This window comes from Rattus rattus, chromosome 4 (assembly GCF_011064425.1).
Source record: "Rattus rattus isolate New Zealand chromosome 4, Rrattus_CSIRO_v1, whole genome shotgun sequence".
NCBI classification, from domain to species: domain Eukaryota; kingdom Metazoa; phylum Chordata; class Mammalia; order Rodentia; family Muridae; genus Rattus; species Rattus rattus.
In genome coordinates this window covers 113,039,313-113,062,414 of record NC_046157.1, presented here as the reverse complement: position 1 = coordinate 113,062,414, position 23,102 = coordinate 113,039,313, and the positions used below count along the sequence as shown (strand labels likewise).

Sequence of the window (23,102 nt, the reverse complement as noted above, 5' to 3'; positions counted from 1 at the left end):
AATTCTATTTACTCATATGGGGTCACATGTGGATGTCAGGGGACAACGTGAGGGTCTTGCTTCTACCATGTGTGTTTTGGGGATTGAATTCAAGTTGTCAGACTTGGCCCCTGGTGCCTTCATGTGCTGAGCCATTTTAGTAGAAAGCCCTTCATTTTCAAAGGCTTTCTACAAAGCAGTGATGATTCAAACATACACCCATAGGACAGATAGATACGTGCAAAAGAACTTAGATTGTAGAAATAGATTTATTGACAGTTGATTTTCACAGTGATGCCAAGACAATTTAATAGGAAAAGAATAGTCTTGGTGTAGTAATGGTGCTGGGACCACTTTATATCCATGTGTAAAAAAATGAATTTCAATCCCTGCCTTATCCCATGCCAAAGAATGCAACGTAGAGCCAGAGTTATCATGTGACTGAATATGAACCTAATGGAGGGCTATAAGCATGATAGAGCTAAGGATACCGGGCCGCTAAATATGAATGTAATGGAGCTGAGCTGTAAGTGGTTGGAAGAAAGCATTTTTGTATGTGTTTAAGAGGTAGAAATCCAGGTGCACAATTAACAGGAGGCAAAATTTATAGCTTGAGTTGCATAAAAGTTAAAAATAGTTTATGCTCTAATTGATAACCATCAAGTAAAGAACATGACCCACACAATGAGAAAATATTTGCAAAGCATGTTTCATGAGAGCTCCGTGGCTGACATACAAGTAAAATGTTAGTGAAGGGAAGTCTGATGCTCTGAAGAGCACCAGCTGCCGTCGTCAGCACACTGAGCGTGTCGTCCCCTTTGCGTGTATATTATGGGTGCTGCACAGTAAGGACAGGTCGGGCCTGCCCGGGATCGCTTGTTAGTTTAAGGTGACCCAGCATTTGGCTGACCCACATTGTTGGCACCTGAGTTGGTCAGACTGTGGACTGCAGGACTGCCTTCCTAGATTGTACCTCACAGACCCAGATCTCTGAAGACCTGAGAGGAGAGTTGGAAACCATAACCTTTCTGCACTGGTTTAAGGAGTTGCTCTCTGCTTTAGGCTGCCTTCCCATCCACAGTCTGATTTTCAGTCCAGCTGCCCTTTTTAACCCTGGCTCCTCACTCTCTCCTGTCTGCCTGTTCAGACAGCCTCATTCCCTCTGTTCCTCCAGAGAGTTCTTAGTTGAGTTTATTCATTTGTTTTTCAGTGTTTCTTGGAATTATTTTTATATTTCATACATGAGTATGAGTATTTAGACCATTTCCACTTGTCTCTCCCTTCCAACTGTTGTTCCTTTATCAATTCTCTAGTTTATAGCATCCAATTGATTATATATAATACTATATATATATACATATATAAATCACATGTATGTACAAGTATAACCTGAAGAGTTTGTTTAGTTCTGCTCGTGTGTATGTGGTTAGGACTGACCATTTGGGATTGGTAGTGTCTCAAAGGTTCCATCCATAGAGAAAAGTTACTGTCCTCCTGGTACCCATTAGTTGCTGTAACCCTTCCTAGGGGTGGGGCTTCCCCATTATGTTGCTGTGTTTAGGCAACCATACTGTTGAGAGTTCATCTGCTTTGTACATACATAGAAGATGGTCTATCCAGCAGGTGTCCCGGTCCAACCCCTCTTCCGAGATATTCACTGAGCCTTCATTGTAGGGGTTGGTTGTGTTGTCTGGATGTGTCTGTTGGAGCTGGGCACCCAATGGTCAGTTGTTCTCCACAATTCGACCCTTGTGACTTACCTCTCTTTAGTTTTTAAATTGTATCATCATTTTGGACACAGACATTAGTTGGGAGGAGCAAGACTAACTAGCCTGTGTGTCCTAATAAAAGTTACCATCTTTAAAGGAACTTAAAGCCTTAATTCATTTTCTTAAACTGGTGAAATTATCACACTGTTCTGTGGTTCATAAATTTCCCAAATAATAAATTAGGCAGACAGCTGAACTGAAGAGAAGGTAGGATGAAGCGTCATGATGTACACCTGACACAAATGGAGGAAAGCTCAGCTCTGGCTGTGCTCAGCTGCTTAGGCTCTGGGGTCTGTGCACAGACACTGGATTACCTTGTAAAACAAGCTTCAGGAAGTGTGCCCTGGAAGGGTTACATGGGGAAAGCCCCTTGCAGGGGAAAGTTGGGTCTGAATTATAAGATGAGTTTGGTCTCGAGGACAAGGACAACAGATACTCTGCAAAGAGCTGGGGCTGCCCGCAATCTGAAGGTTTCACTCGAATGGAAGTCTACATGTGACAAGCTCACTAGGTACTCATTTGAGTTGAAAACATAAGATTCTGGAGGGCATTTTAATGCTGAAAGAGAGAGGAAACAAAGCCAGCCAGCATGTGCATCACATGTGCTCCCACACATGCCTGACTGCACTCACTGAATGATAGTGCAGTGTGCAGTAAGTACGTGCTGTGTCCTTCATCTTTGAAGTGCTGATAATCCTGACAGGGACATAGGACCAACATGACAGTGAGACAGACCATCAGCTCCGAAGAGAGACTCACACAATGCCGAAGAAGCTAGGAGGATACGAAGTGAGATGCGCTACAGGACCAGTCCAACTACATACTAAGATTGCCTTTAAGGGACACCAAGGGGGCATTACAGTGGACCTGCAAGCCACCGAAGATGCATTCCATAGCGTTCCCTAGAGAGGAGGCAGTTAGCTATAGGATTAGGTCATGGATTCAGGTTCAGATCGCAGCTGTAGGGAAGCTAATGAAGCCTTCTTCTGTCTCCATGTCCTCTATTACTCAAGAGTAGCAGAGGGGTTGGGGATTTAGCTCAGTGGTAGAGCGCTTGCCTAGGAAGCGCAAGGCCCTGGGTTCGGTCCCCAGCTCCGAAAAAGAGAACCAAAAAAAAAAAGAGTAGCAGAAGTCCCCAACAAGATACATGTGCATTTATATCCAGCCTTGCTGCTAAGTTGGTCTGTGTGTCTGCCCTGAGTTACAGCTCCCAACCCAGTGTAACACAGAACTGACACTAGCGATCACATGTAGTTCACTATTTTACCATATTTGCGTATGAATTTGCTTAATTGTCTTTATGTTCAACTTTTAAACAATTACTGATTATTCTAAAAGCTAGAAGTATCTTTGAATTATTTCTGACAGTTTTCTTTTTATTTTTGCAGGCCAGTTGGAATGCCAAAAATGGAAAAAGTCTACTTACATAATCCTAGTTCTGAAGAAACTATTACTTTAGTATCAATATCTGCTACCACATCACACTTCCATGCATCATTTTTTCAAAATAGGGTAAGCTTCTCTACTAAAAATTGCTTTTGTTTGACAGTGAAGTTCTGCATTTTTTATTAATAGCTTTATTTTTGCTATGATTAAAATCTGCTTCTAGTGTTTTCAAACTTAGATGTCAGTTTGTCCCATTTCATAAGAATTATAATATCTATCCTTAAATGCACAACGTTTTCCTTTCAAGTAACAGTAACTGCTAGGATCCCTAAGCATTCTGAACATCCAGCCTTCTCATAGCTGGGGTGCGGGGGGGGGGGGGGGGGGGCCCTGTTTTTGTTTTTGTTTGTTTTCCAAGACATGGTTTCTCTGTGTAGCCCTGGCTATCCTGTAGCTTTTTCTGTAGACCAGGCTGGCCTTGAATTCAGAGATGGGCCTGCCTCTGCCGCCCACGGCCCACCCTGCCCCACCGCCCTCACTCTGCTAACTGCAGCCTGTGGGTCCTCAGCTGTGAGCGAGCTTTCTGCTGCTGGGCAGTGAGCCAACGAAGCTTGGTGGCTTCAGCAAGTGCTCACTCAGAGACACGGCACGGGTTAGTTCAGTGAGCTGACTGCTCAGCACATCAGAAAGTGGAGTTAAGATGGCCTAGGCTCAGTCCTTCCTGTCTTCCCGGAGGCTCTGAGAGGAACTGTGCCTCCAGACTCATTAGGTCCTCGTGGAATTACACTGTCCTTGACTTCGGAACCAAAATGCCATCCCCACTGACCAGGCCCTCACTCAGCTTGACCTTCTAGAGTTAAAATGGCTATGGTTAGGGGTTTTTATCCCTCTCTTTGAAAATATTTTCTAAATAAAAGGCTTGAAAGGCAACATACTGCTTTTGGTAATTAAAGCTTAATTTCTTTGTGGTACTCATGGGAAATATTCCTTAAAGTATTTCTTAAATTTCCCTTGAGCTTTTTTTTAACCTAAAAGATATTTTCACAGTTTTTATTACTGTCAGTGGTCTTAAATAACAAACTTGTAATACTGAGGGAGACTCAAGTATTATAAAGGAGGAGTAGGTCTCAAAAGAGTCATGGTCAGAGATCAGCCATTTGCCTCATATGTGGCCATAGCAAGTGGTACACACATTATAAACCACCACCACCCCTCTGTGTGTGTGTGTGTGTGTGTGTGTGTGTGTGTGTGTGTAAACAACTTTCTGAGCTTTCAGGCACTGTTAGTGTGCAAATGTGTGCTAGGTTAGAAGGCAAGGAAAAATGGGAAAAGCCCAAAAATAGTGTTTGATTATGCTACACTTACAAAAATGAATTGTTAATAATGTGTTGACTCACTCCGCTAATTCCCATGATGCTTTGCTCTGGGTGTTCCAGCTCCCCTCTGTTCTTTTTGCTGTCTCCAAGCCTGGAGCAGGAGTTACAGATGTTGCTGGATCAGGGGGGTGGGGTGGGGTGGGGGAGGTGGGGCACAGCTGAGGTGCTGGAAGTCAGTCCCTGTAAGGAGCTCCAGCTTGCCATTACTGGGTAGCCACATTGTGGGAGGTGGAAGGCCATGTGTGGCTCTTGAGTTTTCAAAACAAGTCAGAAGTATGTACCTATGTACTTCTCAGCTTTCCTACAGTGGAAACAGTTTAATTATCAGTGGCAGAGTAGAGCACCAGCTTAATAAGCTCGGCATAGCCAGCTTGACCCCTCTAAATTATACCCCTCCCACAGATATTTCTGCTGACCAACTTCATATAAAGATATTCTGTGAAAATTCTTGAAAAGATAAATTGTGACTGCTGTCAGTCAGTTCCAGGAAGTGGAGCTAGACAGTGAGCACTGTGACGGTCACAGTGCATCTGTGGACACGTCAAGTCAGCCTTAAGACAGTGGCCACAGTCAGCGCTGGCCTTTCCCTTCTTCTTTCCTGTATTTTCGTCTTCCCTTCTCAGAGCCTGTGGAGAGGCAGTGAGCCGCTGAGGGAAGAAAGTCTCTCATGTCCCGGAGAGCACAGCCTTCCTATATATCCCCTCTGACTAAACTCCCCTCAACACCCTCAGAATCCCCATCACTTCTTATGTCTTTGGGGGAAAAGGTGTGTCTTACAACTCATGATGGCTTTTATTATCTAATATGATGTCTATATTAACCAACCAATAGAAAACAGAATCATTTAAAAGACCAAGTTTTATATAGCTACATTTCAGTTACACTTTCAGTCTATAGATAAAATTTAAAAATTTTAAGCCACTTACTTTATTATGCTTTAAAATAATGTCTGGAGAGATGGCTCAGTGGTTAAAAGCACTGACTGCTTTTCCCAAGGTCCTGAGTGCAATTCTTAGGAACCACACAATGGCTCACAGCCATGTGTAATGGGATCTGATGAGCTCTTCTGGTGTGTCTGAAGACAGCTACAGTGTACTCATAGACAGATAATAAATAAATAAATCTTAAAATAATCTTGTAGGTTGAAGGCTCTGTGAGCATTGGTGATTACTTTTAATTAGGTGAAGCCTAAACATTGTTTATGCCATTTTAGGTTAAACACTGATAACCACAGGAATAAGGGCACAGATGCTGTAGCCCTAGTGTGGGGTATTGGACAGGTAAAGAGTGAAACCTGTGTCTGTTGCTACAGAATAATATACACAGTGTTTTCCTCTGTAAGAAGCAGATCAGAGCAGAGAGTGCGCCATTTGATGAAGAGCAGTGTCTCTCTGGGGTTGGTCTGTTAACAAAGCCAGGGTGAACTGTAGGCGCTGCATGGTGACAATGACCTGGGGAGGGGGAACAGAGGCGCTCAGAGCACGGGCTTTCTCTCCACACACCTGCACGGTCTGTAGCACTGCAGACCCATACTACTGTTACAGTTTACAGCATGGAGGAAATACAAATTTAAAAACCAGCTTTGCCACCTATATAGAAGTAACAGATGTTTTCATTTAACATATATTGCCACGAACTTGATCACTGAACAAGAGATCTCTGCTCGTGATATTTACCCCTAATGGGGGTTGGTAACTTCAGCAAGCTTAGTAAATACACTTAATGAGACTTTAGAAGACAACATGACCTGAGAAAAAGAAAAGCAGCAGGGTAAGGGTTAGTGCTGGGGTGATTCTGGTTAAATAGCAAGCTAGCCCTGAGCCTACAGGGCAGTCCTGAAGCAAGCAGCAGGCCAGGCAGAGGCTCTGCTGGGAAAGGTGACCAGGAGGAACGGAGCTGAGGGCTGTGAGGGCCACTGCATGTTACAGAAAGAGGCAGGCATCAGAAGAGCTTAAGCAGCAGAATAGAATTGTTGATTTTTATTTTAAAACAGTCACTGTTGATCAAAAACAAGGTAAGGGGAAGTCAGATGTAGGACTGCTCAGACTCTGCTGTGTGAGTGGGCTTGGTTGGATTTTCCAGACTGAGTGAGCCTTCCTGTTTCTTCTAGATACTGACCATACAGGCATGGGCTTGTATAATGCCTTTTGTTTTTATAGAGAAGGGTATCCATGATCATTTCCTTATAACAGTTTTATACATATATAATTAGACTTCACATCTGAGCAAAAGTGTGGTATTTGTTGCTCTGCATCTGAGTTACTTTGTTTGCTGGAGTGTTTTCCAGTCGCCCCTTTTCCTGTGTATGTCACAAATCCATTTTCCTTTACAGCTGAACAAGACGTCATTGTGCATGTGCTACAGTTTTGTCATCCCGTCCCCATGGGGTGGACAGCCAGGATGTTCCGTACCCCTTAGGTGTATACCTGCCAGTAGCACATACGCTAGTTCAGTCTGATTGTCAAATAGCTGTGACCGCTTCCATTCCCACGGTATATATGTCTTCGTCTCTTCCCATCCGTCCACACCAGCGTTTCTTGTTGTTTTCCTGATAACAACTATTCGGACTTGGGTGAATGCAGTCTCACAGCAGTTGTAATCTACAGTTTCCTAATGGCTACAGGTATTGAGCGCACCGCCAAGTATTTGTTGGCTGCATTTCTTTTTAGAAGACTATCTGGTTCATTAACCATTTATTGGTTAGATGATTTGTCCTTTTGGGTTTGTTTGCTTGCTTGCTTTTAGTACTTTATAAATATTAATTCTCTGCTAGACATTTAAACTGGCAAAGATTTTTACCCTTTCTGTAGGGTATGCCTTTCATTCTCTGTGTCACTTGACAGTTCTTGGACTTATCACCTGTGCCATTGGCAGCCTTTTACAAAGTCCTTGTCTGTCCCTGTGTCCCTGTGTTCGGTGAATCTTTATTAAAGCCTCAGTCTTATTGCTTATGACCGATCTGGATTGTCTGTATCCTCTTACTATGTGTTAGCAGGCCGTACACGTCTAGGAATTTATGTTTCTCCAGTCTTAATGATAAAGGTTTCAAAGTATGAAATACAATAGTTCTCTGGATTTTATCCAAATCTGTTGCAACAGCCCACCTTTTCATCTCTAATTTTGTTAATTAGGATCTTGTCTCTCTTTTGATTAGACTGGATAGGGGCTTATCAATCTTGTTACTTTTCAAGAAGTGCCAGCTCTTGGCCAACTGTAGTTCTGTTAGTCTCTGTCTCATCATTTCTGTCCTGATCGGCCATCTTTCTTGCCATCCACTGCCATTGGCCTTAGTTTGTTCATCTTTCTCCAAGACTTTGAGGTACAGCATTAATTTGTTTATTTGAGAACTTTAATTGTTTTAAAGGTTTATTTTTATATTTTGTGTGTGAATGTTTCCACACATGTATGTCTACACCGTGTGCATGCCTAGTGCATGAGGACAGAAGAGGGCCTCTCCTGGGACTGACTAGAGCTGCAGACAGTTGTGGGCCATCACATAGGTGCTGGAAATGCAGCCTGCTCCGCTTCAAGGGCAGCAAATGCCTTCTCCTCTGGGGCCACAGCTCAGCCTCCTTTCCATTTCTTACTTAATTTATGTCCTCAGAGTAAACTTTCCTCATAAAACTGCCTTGACTGTATCCCAAAGGATATGGTGAGTTACAGTTACACTTTTGATTCTAAGAAATTTCCAGGCATAATCCCCTCTAAAATTAATTCAGTAACCTATTGGTCATTTAAGAGAAAGTTTCTCAATATCCAGTCATTTGTATACTCCCATGGTTTCCCTAGTAGCTGATTTCTACTTTTATTCCACTATCATATAAGATGGTGGAGAATTATTTTGAAGCCCAGCACAGTACGATCTCCTGGACTCAACATGATGGAAGGAAAGATCCAGCTCTTACAAGTGACCTCTGAGTTCCACACATGTGCCATGATGTGCACACACCACATACTAATATAAATAAACAAATACATTTAAAGGTTTTAAAAGAAATTCTTTTGATTACTTTCTATTTAATACTTGCTTTGAGACTAATCTATCTTGGGGAAAGTGCCATAGGCTGTTGAGAAGAATGTGTATTTCTGTTCTATTAGGTGTAATATTCTATAAATAGATATGTGTTGAGTCCATTTGGTCTGTTGTGTAATGTAACTCCGGGTTCTTTGTTGGTTCTTGTTTGAATGACCTGTCTAAAAATGGGAGGCAGGGAGTGGAGTAATGCTAAAGAGATGACTCTGGTTAAGAGCACTGGCTTTCCTAGTGGCATGTCAACTCAGAACTATCTGTAACTCCAGTCCCAAAGGCCATCTAATGCCCTCTTCTGGCCTCTGTGGGCACCGCATACAGGTTAGTGCACAGACATACATGCAGGCAAAATACCTGTTCACATCAAATAAATACATAAGTAAGAAAGTGGGGTTTGAAAGTTACCCACTCTTTGTATCAGGACCTGACTGACCTTTTCTGCCCACTAGTGTTTGTTTTATGAAACCAAGAGCCCCAAAATATGGTACATTGTTACTTATAGTCGTTGTATCTTCTTGATGAATTTTACCTTTTAATAGTATGTCGTGACCTTCTTTATCTCTTCAGATTTTATTTGGAACTCTATCACGTATCAAAATAACTACATCAGCTTCTGTTTGGGTGATAAATTTACTTCTGTGAGTTTCTTCCAGTTAGGTTTGTTTCTTGGAGACAACATATAGTCAAATTTTTTTCAACTCAGCCCATCTGAGTCCTTTTATTAATGCATTGAGACCACTAACATCTAAGGTTGCCGCTGGGAGGTACCACAGGGATTGTTACGTGGTTTTCTTTGCTTCCTGTTAGGATTAAGGGTTTTCTGAGTGACTTAGCTGGACATAGCACAGGAGTTCTTCCTCATTCGCCCCTGCTCATTGGTTCCCCCCATGGGATTTATTCTCTTTAGATTACAGTGCGTCAGACTTACTTTCCCTCTCTGTGCAGCGCATCCTTTCTGAGGCACTCCTGTGGTGATGGCCTCGTCTGTCCTGATCTCCATGCTTTTAAAGCTGTGCAGAACACGATGGCCTTGGCTGGCATCTGTGTACATTACAGGTTGAGGTGTCTAGCCCAGGCTTTTCTCAGTCAGGGTCGCGGAAGCCAGAGCCGGAGCTTGCTCTGGTGAGTCTCACTTTGCAAACATGGGGTTCTTCCCTTCAGCATGCACTGGATCTTTGCCTCTGACTGCGTGCTGCTTCTCTGCTTGTGTCCACTTGGACTTTCAGGTCTCTTGTCTCCGGCGGTCCAGTTCTTTATAATTGGGAAGGTTTTGGTTTGGGGTTTTATTTTTTTATTTTATTTTATTTTAGACCATAATTCTATTAAGTCCTCCCTGCTTTATCTCCAGTTCTTTACCTCAGAGATTCTTAGGTCCCGTCTCTTAGTCAAATGCTGGAGGTCCTGGTCACTGCCATTGAGTTTGCTTGTTCCTTTAGGGATGTTTAAATGTGGTAGGTATTTCCTCAGCCTTGTGTTCACCGCTGACATCCTCCTTGACATCCTCCTCCTGCTTGGGCAGGTCTGTCAGGGACACTTGGCACTCCGATTTTTATCTGAGTCACTGAGCTTTTCTTTCCCAGTAACTGCATTTTGTTTTCAGAGTCTTTGTTGTTTTCTCTCTCAGTTCTCTCCTTACCTCATTCAGCTGTGTGGTTGCTCTTCTTGGGAGTTCTGCTTTTAAGATATCCATCACCTGTTTTAGCTACTTCAGTTTCTGATTCTTATGTTGAGAAATTGTGATCGCAGGAGGAGCCGTGTGTCTCTCTTTCCATGTTGAAGTTTATGCATGTTTGTTTCTATATCTTCCTGTTTTATTTGGTTATCATTTTAGTGAGCAACCTGCCCAAGAGCTCAATTTCCTTTCCACTTAGAAAGGAGAAGGCAAAAAGCTACAGCCCTGTAACACTGAATCTTGAAAGACAAAAAATAGACCAAAAATAAGGTAAACCCACCTGTATACCACTGTTTAATAAAACTTGACAAAACTAATGGAGAGTTGGTTTTGAAGTTAAAAATTATTTTGAGTGTGGCTAGATAGACCAGTGGTCTAGAGTGCTTGTTGCTTTTGCAGAGGACCTGGGTTCTCTTCCTCACACCCACATGACCGCAAACGAACATCTCTAACTTCAGTTCCAAAATCACCATCTTCTGACCTCATCCAGCACCAGACACACGGGTGCTGCGTAGACAGACATGCTGGCAAAGCACTCGGACACAAAAATAAGTCTTTTTTTTTTTTTTTAATTACTTAGGATAAGGATGAAAATAACAAATGGATGAGGTAAAAGAAGAGGCAGGGAAGAGAGAAACAGAAGTAAAGTTAGGAAACAAAAGAGAAACATGAGAAGAAAAGAGCAAGAAGTTAGACTAAATAAAGGAAACAGTGGACTGCAGATGAAGACCCAAGTTCAAGTCCTCAGCACCCAAATAAAAGCTGGTCACATGGTGTGGCCTAATGCTAGCACTCCTATGGGGACATGGGGTGGCCACAGGAGGGTCCTGCAAGCTCCTAGGCCAGCTAGCCTGCTGTAGGCTTTGGGTAGTCAGCAGAGACCAAGGAGTCACATTTCCTTGTGCCTGTGTGTTCTCCTGACAGCCATACACACCGTGGCACACATGCTGCACATTTATACACACAAATACATGCATGTGCACACACATATAAACATAGCTAAACTCATAAATAAAAGGAAAATAACAAAAATTAAAATGTAAAAGCTTTTTAAAGAACAAATTAAGTAAAAAATATAGATGAGCGAAAAACCGGGAAACCAGAGCAAGTACAGAAAAGAAAAGAAAGAATATGAAACAAAATTAGCTAAATGTATGAAGGGGAACAAAAACTAAAGCCTAAAAGTTTTTTTGTATGAGAAAAAAAAATACTCCTAATGGTATAGAAAGGGAAACTGGATAGCCAGTTGGGGCGCTTTTAAGTCATCAGAGTGTTTTCCCGCTGGGTCTTTGAAACTTGGAGGCCGCAGGCATGTGCAGGTCAGGTGAACTTGAGAACTCCTGTCTTCCTCCTCCTCCTGTGCCTTACACTGGCCCTTAGTCTGAATTGCACAAGTGTCCACCGTCTCCAGCTGTCTTCAGTCTAGTACCTTCTCTTTGCATTACCAGGGGCCCCTACTAGCCACACTTGGCTTCTCAGTTTCCCATTCTCCTGAGCCCCACCCCCATGCCTAGTTCTTACTCAGACTAATAGTCTATCTGGGATGGTGGGGAGGGGGACGTGTCTCCTGAGTGCATCCACATTAGGGGAAGCGACAGCAGCACTGTCTTCTCGCTGCATTCATTGCCCTGCTGGAGGAATGCAGCTGTGAGCACTGGGGAGTGTCCTGGAGCTCAGAGTCTTGGACTCTGGCAGGTGGCTCTAGAGGTCTGTCCACACACACTTGTCAGTCTCCAGGGCTGGTGCTGAGCGGGTGCACGCTCTCTCGTTCTCTCATGATGAAGTCTGGCTGTTCCTGTCTCCATGGAAACTTAGGTTTTAAATGGTATTTGCTTCTTCAGATAGCTGCTAGGCACTGCAGAGCTCCACTGCTGACCCATCCTGTTAGAGGAGGAGGCACTGTCTCAGGGACCCATACATAGATTGGAGCTTGTGAAAGCTGTGGTCTTGTCCTGTGGGTGGGGCTGGCAGCCCCTTTTCCCCAAAGCTCCTTGTTTATCTTTCAGATGCTCTTCTGTCCCCTCCCCGAACAGGGCAGCTACAGCTCTGTTAGCTGGTTGCTTCCTTTCCCTGGCAACCCTGCGCTTTCTCTGCACTTTGAGCTGTCTTGTCTGACTGTCCTCTGGTCTCTCTTTTTTAGCAATCTAGTATGTTCATAACACAAGCCCAACTCCACCCAGGTTCCCCTCACCTCCCTACCCATCTAACTTGGCTTGTTTGTTTTGTTTTTAACCCCTCAAATCCTGGTTATATTGTTCAACTATTCTTAGGAGTGAGGAGTTCCTTAAAGAATGGTTGACCTGCCAGGGGTCACACCATTAGGGAAAATGGACTCTTCCTTTCCCAGTAGCTATACATCGCAAATAGTTCCTCAGCCCAGAATAGGATTTTGTGCTCATCCCCTCTCTTCTACTCCCCTCCCCTCCCCTTCCCTCTCTCCTCTCCTCTCTCTTCATTTGTCTGTCTCAGGCTTACATAGGTCTTGTATTTGCTGTTAAAATCGCTGAGTTCAATTTACAACTGTCCTCTTGTATCTAGAAAACTGTTTTCCTTGAAGTTATCTGTCCCTGCTGTCTAAAATCTTTCCCTGCTCTCTTTCCTGGAAAACCATGAGCCTTGGTATTTGGATGACCCCTCTAGAGCTGAGCAATCCTAATCTTAACTGTCTGCAGGTTGACCAGGTGAGGGTCTCTTTGTTAACTGCCATCTGCTGCAAGGAGACTCTTATCTGAGGAGGGTTGAGAGATGCACTGGTCTGGTCGTGTATTAATGAGTCATTGCAACTTATGTCAGTACTGGCTCCATTTAGCAGAATGGTAGTTGGTACTTAGTAGGTACTCACCAGAGCCAGTGACCTTTCTAGTCACAGGTTGTTGGCCCCTTGTACAGTGCCAGGAATGGGTCGGAGCAGGCCTTAGAGTAGCATCCACAGCTCCTTCCAACATTGTAAAGGCTAGCCGATAGGGATGCGGCTTTCAGGTCAAGCTATACTTGTCTATATTCTATGACTCAAGGATGGGGTGTCCTTAGCAAGAGCATTGGTAATAGCTTGTAATGTTTGGGGACTTCTGGAATCCTGTTGGCCAGTGTCTCAAAAAGAGGTAACCTACTCCTGGCACTAGGGTTTTTATTTGCTAGCATGATGGCATCTGTTTAGGGTGCTGTTCCCCCATTATAGGGTAACCATTTAAACTGTGTGTGTGTGTGTGTGTGTGTGTGTGTGTGTGTGTGTCTGTGTGTCTGTGTGTGTGTCTGTGTCTGTGTGTCTGTGTGTATGTTTTAAGAAACTTCTATGATAGCAAGTTTCCATATGGCTTTTCAAAAGGCTTTTAGTGTTAGATGTCCCTCCCTGTTTTCTGTCCTCTAATCTTCCCTCCTACCCCACTCCATTTAATCTTGCTGCTCCATTACCCTCTTCTCCTGTTGTCCCCCTGATGCATTCTATCCCCATCCTGTGATAGAGCCTCTCTTCCCATGGCCCTTTACTGATTTTCTAACTTCTTTTGGTATTGAAGACTCTTCCTTTTTGTTGACCATATATTTCTCCTTCACCAGGCTGCACAGAGGCAGACACTACTTGACCTTCTTTCTCAGAGGAACGCTCTATTTCCTTAACCCTCCCACAGTGTACAGATGTACAGTGTATAGTATAAACATGTAGAAAACATGACTGCTTTAGCGCCATATGCCTTTTCTCTCTTCACACGTTCTATACAGTTGACCGTCAGCTTTAGAGATCTGAAGTACCAGCTTCCGTTTTATTTATTTTGCTGACTTTCCTGCTTTCTAGTTCATCAAATTTTGCCTTGCCTTTTTTACTTACTTTGGATTTCATTTACTCTTTTTTTCTAGCTTCTCAAAGCATAAATATAAATTGTTAATTTAAGGCCTATATGTTCAAAATGTATACTGTTATAACTTTTCTTCTAACTTGTTTTAACTGCTCCCTGTACTTTTTAATATGTTGTAGTCTCAGTTCAAATCAACTCTGAGTATCTATGTTACCATGTGACTACTCAAATGCTCAGGTTATTTAGAATTATATTGTGGGAAGGTTCCCAGACTTAAGTTCATTCTTAAATTCAGGATCAGGTGTGAATTCCTTCTAGAGTTTATACTTTGAGGGGTGCTGTATTCCACTTGACACCACACCACCTCTAACAGCTGTGGACCAGCTCTCTGTGTGCCCTTGTGTGATAGCCCTGTTGTCTTCCCTTCTCACTGTGCTGAGGCAGCATTTACCTCCCATCTCTATTTGGACCTGGTCGTCATCCATACATTTTGTGTGATGGATTTAAAAAGAGTTAGGATTCCCCCCTGGGTTTTGTTGCTGATAATGCAGGAGAAATGTTCCTTCTAACTTTCTTCAGCCAAAGTCTCAGGGCCGGATGTTTTGAGCTATAATTTGGGTAGCGTTTTAGAGTTCTCACAATAGAAGCAGAATGGGAGGTATTGACAGCTTTACATATTCACAGTCCTCAAGGCTGTACTGAGGCAAAGCCTTGCTCTTGAATGTCACCAAATACACTCCATTACTTTGCTGTAATAAAGTTTCCTTTTGGTGATTATGATGACATTCTCAGTCTATGGAGACAGTAGGAGTGACCCCCTTCTGTCCTAACTTCAGTTGCTGGGACATTGATACTCAGTGTGGACAAATGGCAGGGGGCAGAGGATCGAGGCCCAAGCTTTCATTTGTAGTTTGACATTGCATGTGTAGAGAAAGCTTAGCTTCAGCCCCGGGCCTGTTTGTCTGTTCTTGGAGCTAACAGTGTATAGTCAGGAACTTTATTCCAGTCTGCTGACTTTTGAATGAACAGAGTTCACGGGAGCTCTCTGAGCAGAGCTTTAGGCTGGTAAAGGACAAAGATAGGTAATGAAGACATCTTTTCTTATTTTCCAGTGTATGGCAGTGTGGCTAACTTGAAGGTTGGATGTTTTTAAAAAAAAAAAAAATGGCTATTTATGGCAATGATTCTAAGCTGTTTCCTTTGTAGAGCTTTAGCTGTCTAATGTTGACCAGGATGCTTTGACTATTTTTTGATAACCAATTTAATTTTCTTGCTTTTCTTTTTCAGAAAATTCTTCCAGGAGGAAACACATCATTTGATGTAGTTTTTCTTGCAAGAGTAGTAGGAAATGTAGAAAATACTTTATTTATTAACACATCTAACCATGGGGTGTTCACTTACCAGGTAAGACCAGAGCTTATGCTTCCATTTCAGTAGAGACATAACCAGCAGCTCTGATGACCTTTAGGAGCCCAAGGTGTGAACCCCAGAGAGAAGAGGAAATAAATCCAGGGCAGGAGACTTAGGAGAGACTTGGGGGACACTTAAACTTACTGGACCTGGGGCTGCATTTTATGTATCGCTTTTGTTGTTTGCTGGTTTGTAGTACCAGGAAATGCACTGAGGCCCACATATTCTAGATGTACACTCTACCAGCTGGCTGCACTCCTAGCTACCATGTCCACTCAGTGAATAGGCTATTACAGAATGAAGGACTTGGCTCTCCTGGGGCACTAACACAGGTGGTCATAGTCAGTCTATAGTTTCTGCCGGTTATAAATAGGTTCTTCTTGATGAGTGTCAGTGACCTGCTGCACTCCAGGGTACATCTGTCCTTTCCCACAACTGGTGCTCCTCCAAGCATTTGTCCTAAATATACCTCATCTGTCTGCTACTCTTGGCTCTGCCCCTGCTCTTTCTCAAGTGCCACCTTTGCACTACAGGGTATCTCCCTGCTACCTCTCACTGTTCCCAATTCCTCCTCCTTCTATGACTTACTTTATAACCACAGCACATTAGAGTAAGTGCCGAGAGCACAGCTCATTATCTAGCGTGTTCACTACTGTGTATGTGCTGTGCCTGGCACAACATAGACAATAGATATTTGTCATTTGATTAGCTGCCTTTCCCTATCAGTCAGCCAAGGTGAGATGTCCCAGTGTGGGGTTAACCGGAGTCTGGGCTTCATAACTGAGCGTGGTCTGAGCCACAACTCCATTTCTTAGTAGTTGGAGTGGGGAAATTTTCAACTCCCTATTTGCTTCTCTGTGTGTAGTCCATGGTCTACTGAAGGGATGTTCACATTTTAGTTCCCACTGTACTAAAGAAATCATTCTGTATGCATGTATAAAGTAGATCTGTGCCATGTCATCTCAAGCAGGAGTTAGCATTTCTCACGTCAAAATTAAACCAACTGTTTTCCAGAGATAAAATAGAGCTGTAACTATGAAAATGCTAGTTTAAAAAGCAACTTAAAAACTTTTTTTATTTCCCTTTGAAACAGGTATTTGGTGTTGGGGTTCCAAATCCATACCGGTTAAGGCCATTTCTTGGGGCCAGAGTCCCCGTAAACAGCAGCTTTTCACCTGTAATAAACATCCACAATCCTCACAGTGAGCCTTTACAGGTGAGTCCCTGTCTCTTCCACAGAGCAACTTTAATCCTCATTTTGATGCTAGCATGAAATCTCAAGGCTGTAAGAGTTGCCAAGACTATGTAAAATAAAGTAGTAGGATTTTATAGGTAGGCTCAAGAGATGTTGGTCAGTCCACAGCTGTTTAGTGTTACCCATTTTTCTCAGTCTTTGTTGTAACCTAGTTATCTTTGGATTTAATTTCTCTACTCTTTTCCCACTTACTCCTAGTTTGTTGGCTAAAAGTGGGGAGTCATGCAGGTCTCGCACTTGCTAGACAAGCATTCTGCTACTCATCTGTGCCCAGATGTGCCAAGTAGCACTTTACAGAATTCAGCACGACCATAGCTGGGGGAGCGTGCAGTGTGCGGCCTTCACAGCAGACATAAAGAAAAGCAAGCAGGGGTTGGGGGATTTAGCTCAGTGGTAGGCGCTTGCCTAGGAAGCGCAAGGCCCTGGGTTCATCCCCAGCAAAAAAAAAAAAAAAAAAAAAAAAAAAAAAAAGCAAGCAAGGGAACCTTTTCAGCTTATCCTGGAGTTTTGTGGGCCTTTCTACCTTCTTCTCTCTTCCTGGATGACTTTGTGATAAAACAAGTAACTAAGTTCCCCCACTTTGCCCCAAACTTACTAAAGCTAGTACAATGTATCTGGTCTTTGTAAGCACTAAAGTTCTCTGCTATTAAAGAAAAGTTTCCCACCATCTTACCCACTCTTCCTTAATCTTTACCTAAAAGAAAGGAAGGCAGGTGTCTGTAGTCAGAACCTACTACAGCTTCCTGTCACCCAATGCTGGTGAAATGCTGGTGAAGGCCTAGCCATCCATCAAGTGCGTGAATGGATAAGAAACTGATGTAAGAGCAGGCAGGTTGGCATGCACTTGTAATCTCAGTACTCGGAAAGGAAAGGCTAAAGGACTGTGAGTGCAGACCACCTAAAGCAAGGCCATGTTGTAAATGAAAAAAACAAAACAAAGCAAGGTAATGCAACCATAAAGATAGAAATGAACTGTTAATACAACATGGTAAATCTCAGGGTAATTACATAGAAAGGAAAAGGCAAAACAAAACAGGCCAGACATAAAAGAACATACCGTTTACTCTGTCGAAAACTCTAGGAAAGGGGCTGGGAAGTGTCTCTGTGGATAAGAATGCTTGTTCTTCCAACATGAGGTCTAATGAAGTTCTGAGTTCTAATCCCCTGCTCCCTCTTAAAGACTGTGGCATGGTGGGACTTACCTGTAACCCCAGCACTGGGGACATGGCGTCAAGCCAGTCCCAGCAACTCACGAGCCAGCCAAGTCTGAAAGCCGCAAGCTTCCAACTCAGTGAGAGACTGTCTCACAGCAGTGTGCCAACACAGGACAGTGTCCAGCACTCTGCTCCAGCCTCCTCATGCCGGCACCACACAGGAGGAGGAGGCGTCTATAAAACACACAGGAATCCGCACTGACAGAATATTTGCCTAGGAAAAGGAGGCCACAGAGAGACAGACAAGCTCCAAAGGGTATAAGGAAGCTTTTGGAGCCCTGGCTCTCTTTAATATCTAAATTGCCGTGATAGCCTCATGCCTGTGTGCAAAGGTCAGCAGTTCCCACATTATACAGTATAGACAGATACCTGTCGTTTATTGCATACCAGGGATATTCATTTCAAAAAACATGGTAGGCACAAGCCTTGAAACTAAATATCTTTGTATTTCTGTTTGCACTGAAACATAGTAACTGCACATATTTATGGAACACGCTGACATTTCGGTACATTCTGCAAGAGAAAATGCATTCTGTGCAGTTGGCTTATCCATCACTTCCTACTCTTGTGTATTAAAAACACTTGAAATCCTCTAGGTCTTTGAAATGGCCAACTGTGTCAACTGTAGTCCCCCATAGACCATGACATTTTGCTCCTGTCCAGCCTTGCAGAGTTGATTGCACATTAGCCAGCCTCTCTCTTCCATAGAAACTTTTGTGGTATGTGTTACGGTATTGGGGTTCAAACCCAGGGCTTTGCACATGCTAGGCATATGCACTCTCAGCTGAGAAACCAAGCGTTTGGTCTTCATTAGAATGTACATGTATTTCAGAGTGTTGACCTTCTCATGTCACAGTTCTGATGGTAATTGCATCCACCACTGGATCTAGTATATATAATTTATATATACATATAAAGTTTTTATGTTTTGTTTTTCTGAAATGGTCTCATGTAGCCTAAGATGGCCTCAGATTATGCAGCAGCGATGTCCTTTAGTCCAAGATTGCCTCAGCCTCCCAAGAGCTGAGAAGACAGACGTGTGGCACTACACCCAGCCTTAAACTTATATTTCCAAAACATCATTATTTACATGTATTTTTTTTTTAATGTTCTGTTGCGTCCTAAAACCTAATTTCTGAAACTAAACTGCTTCTAAGTTTACTTTTCAAGGTTACCTTGATTCAATTTAAAGATCCTGTCACTTATGCTGGTGCTTGCCCTGCCTACACTCATCTACTTTTGTGTCTGTCCAATGAGAAGTGAGGGTGCGGGCGTCCTCAGCTCAGCAAACTGCTCGTGCTTAAGAGTAGTTTGCTCATAACCATGCTGTGTGCTTTGTTCCAGGTCGTAGAAATGTACTCGAGTGGAGGTGACCTTCACCTAGAGCTCCCAACAGGTCAGCAAGGAGGCACCAGGAAACTGTGGGTGAGTGGAAGCAGAGCTTGCTCTTGTGTGCTCGTGTGAAGTCCGGCGCTTCCTTCTTCATTTAAATGGGTCACGAAAATGCATTCCTACCATTCCTTACATACATTATGACAACGTTCTGGGAATCTATGAAAGAGGTCTTTCAAACCAACACGATGTTTTGATATACAACATGCATGGATTATGAACATAATAAATTAAAACAATATAAACATGAAATAGTTTACAGAATGGAAAGAAACAGATTAACTGTAAGTGTATGGTAATAATAATTCAACATAAAGGGAAAATTGATCTAGCTTCCTTTTCAGATTCCTTTTAGTATGCAAAGAAGATGGCACTTTTACATTAAAGCTAATCTGGTTCATCCATGTACTGTTTGAAATAAAAAACGTTCAGAAAATGTGCCCACAATTTTAAAGAAAATACACATTAAAAACTATTTTAGTGAGGGAGGAGCAACTAGAGAGATGGCTAAGTAGTTAGGAACACCAGTTCTCTAACTGGAATTCAGTTCCCAGCACCCACACAGTGGCTCTCAACCATCCCTAACTCTAACTCCCAGGAATCCAGTGTCCTCTTCTGCCTTTGTATACACCAGAGAAGCATGTGAGGTGCACAGACGTGCAAGCAGGCAAGACGCCCATACACATAAAGTGAAAGTAAATAAGTCTTTTTAAATCAACCTAACACACACACACACACGTGCGTGTGTATACACAAAGTATAAACCTCTATCATATCATCCCAACAGTAAACAAGTCATTTTGAAATGGCTTGCTACCCATAATTACTTAAACTTGGTAGTGTATTAGAACACTTCAGTTCACCCTTAGATTCAACAGGGCTTAAAATAGAAGGAGAAAAGGTGTATTGTGTGATTTGATTTTAAAAGAAATAAAACTCATTCTGTATGCCATTGCTAAAAGAACCCTTTGAGAATCTTTTCATCTAGTATTTATTTTCAAAAATGGAAGTAGAAATGTGTAGCCTAGAAATCTGCTCTGAGAATGAACCGCTGGGCTGGAGAGATCACTCAGCAGTTAGCATATTCTGCTCTTCCAGAGGGCCCAGTCCTCAGTACCCCCAAGAGGTGGCTCACCTCCGCCTGCAGCGTCAGCTCCTGCGAGCTGATACCTCTGGCCTCAGTGGGTATGCGCACTCATGTGCATTCACACAGACATGATCACATACACAGTGAGGCACTGAGAAGCACAGCTCGTTTCAGATTATGGACTCCAGCCTCCACAGCTCCTGCTGGGCTCTAAAGAAGTCACTTTATATCACATGCTTCCTGTTACATACATTTATAGAAATCCACTGCATGAGACATTTACATCCAACTTTGAAACTTTGATACAACTACAATTCTTTGCTCATTTTTCTCTTTCGCAGGCTGTTGACCCACTGTGATTTTACAGATAGGGGCTGTGAATTTATGCCTTTGATCTGGCTTCCTGTCATAGATTGTTTTCCTTGTGAAATTGATAGGCAATGCCTAGTAAGTGTCTAAAGGAATAGAAAAGGACCTGTAAATAGCTGAGAGCTATAACCAACCTGGCAGAGATCAGCATGACCTTTTAATAATAACCAGTAATGATTCCTCAGGTGAGGAACAGTCTGCATCCTCATCCTAGTTCTGGGGGATGGTGGCCAACTACAATAAAGATGACTTTCTAACAGAAGCAGGGTCTTCTGAGGATGCAGACCTTCACTAGTGTGTGGGAAACGTGCCCTGCACCTTAGGTTTTTGATGTAGTGAGAACACTATCTTCAGCCACAAGGAAGTTTAACTATGAAGAGTCTCTCGAACCATCAGGAGATACAGCAGGAGACACAGCTGCAACTCCTGTGGTTACCCCATAACCTGCTGCTCTGGTCTCATGGTTGATATATAGGTTTTATCATGAGCGCTGGAGCCAGGGCTTTACAAGAGGTGAACTGTAAAAGCCTCCAAACCGGTCCTGTCTGTCTTCTGCCTGATGCCACCCTGCCCACTTCACTATGCATCAGAATGTCCCAGGGACTGAGACCGCTTCCTAGAGTTGGAAAACACATCTGTGCTTTCCCCAGGAGGTTTCCAGTTTCCTGTTTTCTACTTTGAGACTACAGAGTTAAGAAAGTAGGGGTAGGTGAAGACCAGTAAGTTCTAGAATATGAGGTTTTCCTAAAATAAACTAGAAGTGGTTTGCAAGAAAATTCCAGTGATTTTTTTTTTTCAGGCAGCCAAATAAATTCTAAAACCTGGAAAAGAATTTATATACTCACCCTGCTATGTTCCAATGAGTTGTTTCTAGTTTAGCATGTGTATAGGTGTTTTCATTTAGAAGATTGAAAGTTTATGGGTCCGTGCATGTGTGCCTGTGTGTGTGTGCATGCGGGAGCACCAAGAGATTTACTAGGTGAAGTGTTAGGTTTTAAGTGGAAGACATCAGAGTCCAAAGCCAACCTGGTTATCATCTGGAGAACACTATGCGCTTCTAGAAAATACTCCCTTCTGATAGGACATTTCCATTGGATAATTTCAGGACTGAATACACAACTAACATGTTATAAAAACAAAACAAAACAACCGATTTCCTAGACTAGTTAGGCTTTTAAGAGGTTTTTTCACCTTATAGATACTTTCAGACCATTGGCATTGGCTTGATTTACTTGTCTTGACACAGCATACATCACTCATGTTTTTGTATTGTAACATTCCGAGACTGGAAGTTTTATGTGCTGCAGTCAGCAGAGCATATGTTTAATTGGTAGTGTACTATCCTTTCCTGGTGGGTGTATAAAATAACCTACACCTTGAGTCTGTGTCTCCTAATTGAGTAAGTGAGGTAGCTGTACAGCATCCCTGCAGCTTGCCACATGATAGTCTGTTTATCACAGGAGATCCCTCCATATGAAACCAAGGGAGTGATGAGAGCCAGCTTTTCCTCCAGAGACGCAGACAATCACACAGCCTTCATAAGGATAAAGACGAATGCGTCGGACAGCACCGAGTTCATCATTCTCCCAGTCGAGGTTGAAGTTACAACAGGTCAGTGGAGGGCTGAGTGAATGCAGGTTTGTTCTGTTTCAGCACACGCTGTCCTGGCGAGAGAATGATCATTGTGCATGGTTCTTTTTTCCCAGCTCCTGGAATCTATTCCTCTACTGAAATGTTAGATTTTGGAACACTTCGAACACAAGGTAAAGTCACAGAAGCCTTTATGGGTCTGACTTACTTTTTGGTTGCTGTGAGGAGACATACTTAGTTTGGGGCAGGGTGGGTTGCTTAGAATTCTAAAGGTGAATCCATGAACGTGGTCACAGGGAGCATGGCAGCAGGCAGACAGACATGGTGCTGGCTCAGTAGCTGGGACCACACATGGTGTCTGCAAGTTGGAGGCGGGGTGGGGGGGGGGGGGGGGGGGTGGGGGGTGGGGAGGACTGGGCCACAAAGACAACCGACAACAAAGCCACAACTCCTAATCCTTCTCAAAATAGTTCTGCCTCTAGGGACCAAGCCTGTGGGGGCCATTCTCATTCAGACACCACAAGGCCTAAAATAATCCAATCGGGATGCCATTCTGATGGCTCTACTTGTAACTTAGCTTTGAAAGTTATTTCTCAGTGGGTTGTGTGGTCTTGTAGAAAGTATTTCTGAGAAACCTGCCTCCTAGGTGAGAAAATAGGTTGAGATAACTTGAATCTTCAGGTAGAAAACTGAGGCAAAAAAGTTTCTTAATCCAGTTCCTCACATAATCAATTGTGATGAATATCTTTTTCAGTAGTAAAAAAAGGAAGTTAAAGACATCT

At 43.0% G+C, this 23,102-nt stretch overlaps 1 protein-coding gene across 1 annotated transcript in view; it reads left to right on the top strand.

Annotated features, from left to right (window-relative positions):
• Nucleotides 1-23,102, top strand: part of Tmem131 (transmembrane protein 131) — a 97,516-nt gene that overhangs the window by 32,702 nt on the left and 41,712 nt on the right. Inside the window, exons 7-12 of the mRNA XM_032899724.1 lie at nt 3,137-3,260; nt 15,291-15,407; nt 16,507-16,629; nt 19,227-19,307; nt 22,191-22,341; nt 22,437-22,493. Coding sequence (XP_032755615.1) covers nt 3,137-3,260; nt 15,291-15,407; nt 16,507-16,629; nt 19,227-19,307; nt 22,191-22,341; nt 22,437-22,493 — 653 coding nt within the window. The remainder of the gene's footprint in view (nt 1-3,136; nt 3,261-15,290; nt 15,408-16,506; nt 16,630-19,226; nt 19,308-22,190; nt 22,342-22,436; nt 22,494-23,102) is intronic.